This window comes from Eimeria mitis, genomic scaffold, assembly GCF_000499745.2.
Source record: "Eimeria mitis Houghton genomic scaffold, Emh_scaff2788, whole genome shotgun sequence".
Classification (NCBI taxonomy): Eukaryota; Apicomplexa; class Conoidasida; order Eucoccidiorida; family Eimeriidae; genus Eimeria; species Eimeria mitis.
The window spans coordinates 3,781-5,237 of record NW_013571127.1 but is presented as its reverse complement, the minus strand read 5'-3'; the positions used below and the strand labels follow the sequence as shown (position 1 = coordinate 5,237).

The window sequence follows — 1,457 nt, the reverse complement described above, 5'->3', positions numbered from 1 at the left end:
CACTGCTGCTGCAGAGCCTCCCGGGTTGCTGCCTTTATGCGGCCTTTCCATTTGTATTCACTTTTGTATCGTTTGCTGCTGCTGCTGCTGTTGCTGCTGCTGCTGCTGCTGCTGCTTCTACTCCTGCTACGACCCTTAGGTTTGCCTTTCTTGCTCCTGTCTCTGCTGCTGCTGTTGCTGCTGTTGCTGCTGCTGCTGCTGCTGCTGCTGCTGCTGCTGGCGATTTCTTTCATCCGAGCACTGCGTTGGTAAGGCGAAGGAAATACAATACGGCGCCCTCCAGTTGCTGCTGCTGCTGCTGCTGCTGCTGCTGTTGCTGCTGCTGTTGTTGGTGCTGCTGCAGCAGCAGCTGCTGCTGCTTCTATATCTGTAGCTTTAACACGTGCTGCGCTCTCTGCTGCTGCTGCTGCTGCTGCTGCTGCTGTTGCTGCTGCTGTTTTTGCTGCAGCATCTATCAACGCCTGCATGCTGTCCCCTAGCTGCTGCTCAGTCCTCCTTCTGCTGCTGCTGCTTCTTCTCCCGCTGCTGCTGCTGCTGCTGCTGCTGCTTTTGCTGCTGCTGCTGCTGCTGAGGTACCGCTTGCTGTATAGACAGCAGCGGCGCCACAGCAGCGGCGCTGCAGCAGCAGCAGCAGCAGCAGCAGCAGCAGCAGCCGGCAGGTGTGGGGCCCCCATGCATGCAGCATTCCTGTGGTTGCTGCTGCTGCAGCACAGGAAGCAGCAACTCCAGCAGCAGCAACTGCAGCCGCAGCAGGAGTAACAGCAACAGCAGCAGCAGCAGCAGCAGCAGCAGCAGCAGGAGACCCCACTGGCGCTCTGCTGCAGCAGCTAAAGCTTAAAAACGAATTCCACTAATAAAATATAACATCTGCAGCACAACACAAAAAGAAAGAAGAAGAACACGGGGGGCCCCCCAAACCACCATGGGGGCCCCCAGCCGGCCTAGGGGGCCCCCAGGGGCCCCCAGAGAAGAATAGTTTGGTTTATGCGTTTATGTTTTATTGTTGTTGAAATTAAAATAATAAAATATATTATATCGTTAAGCTCGTTACTTTATTTGCTGCTGCTGTAGCTGCTGCTGCTGCTGCTTGGATAGCTGTAGCTGCTGCTGCTGCTGCTCTTGTAGCTGGAGCTCCTGCTGCTGCTGCTGCTGCTGCTGCTGCTGCTGCTGCTGCTGCTGCTGCTGGCCAGTGTATGAGTGTATGAGGAGCAGCTGGTTTTGTTCACTGCTCCTGAGGCGGCTTGATAGGACAAGATAGGCTGCACAGGCAGCAGCAGCAGCAGCAGCAGCAGCAGCAGAACAGCAGCAGCTGCAGCAGCAGCAGCAGTATAACCGCAGCAGCAGCAGCAGTATCAGGAGCCTCAGCCTCAGCCGATGGCGAGTGGCGATCCCTCATCCGGCTCATCAGGAGCACCACCACCACCACCACCACCAGCAGCAGCAGCAGCAGGCGAAGC

General features: G+C 56.8%; 1 protein-coding gene across 1 annotated transcript in view; it reads right to left on the bottom strand.

Moving 5' to 3' along the window:
* Positions 1–486: 486 nt before the first annotated feature.
* Positions 487–1,457, bottom strand: part of EMH_0058730 (uncharacterized protein) — a gene marked incomplete at both ends in the record, with an annotated part of 4,125 nt that continues 3,154 nt past the window's right edge. Inside the window, 2 exons of the mRNA XM_013497599.1 lie at positions 487–616; positions 1,052–1,259. Of these exons, the coding sequence (XP_013353053.1) occupies positions 487–616; positions 1,052–1,259 (338 nt within the window). The remainder of the gene's footprint in view (positions 617–1,051; positions 1,260–1,457) is intronic.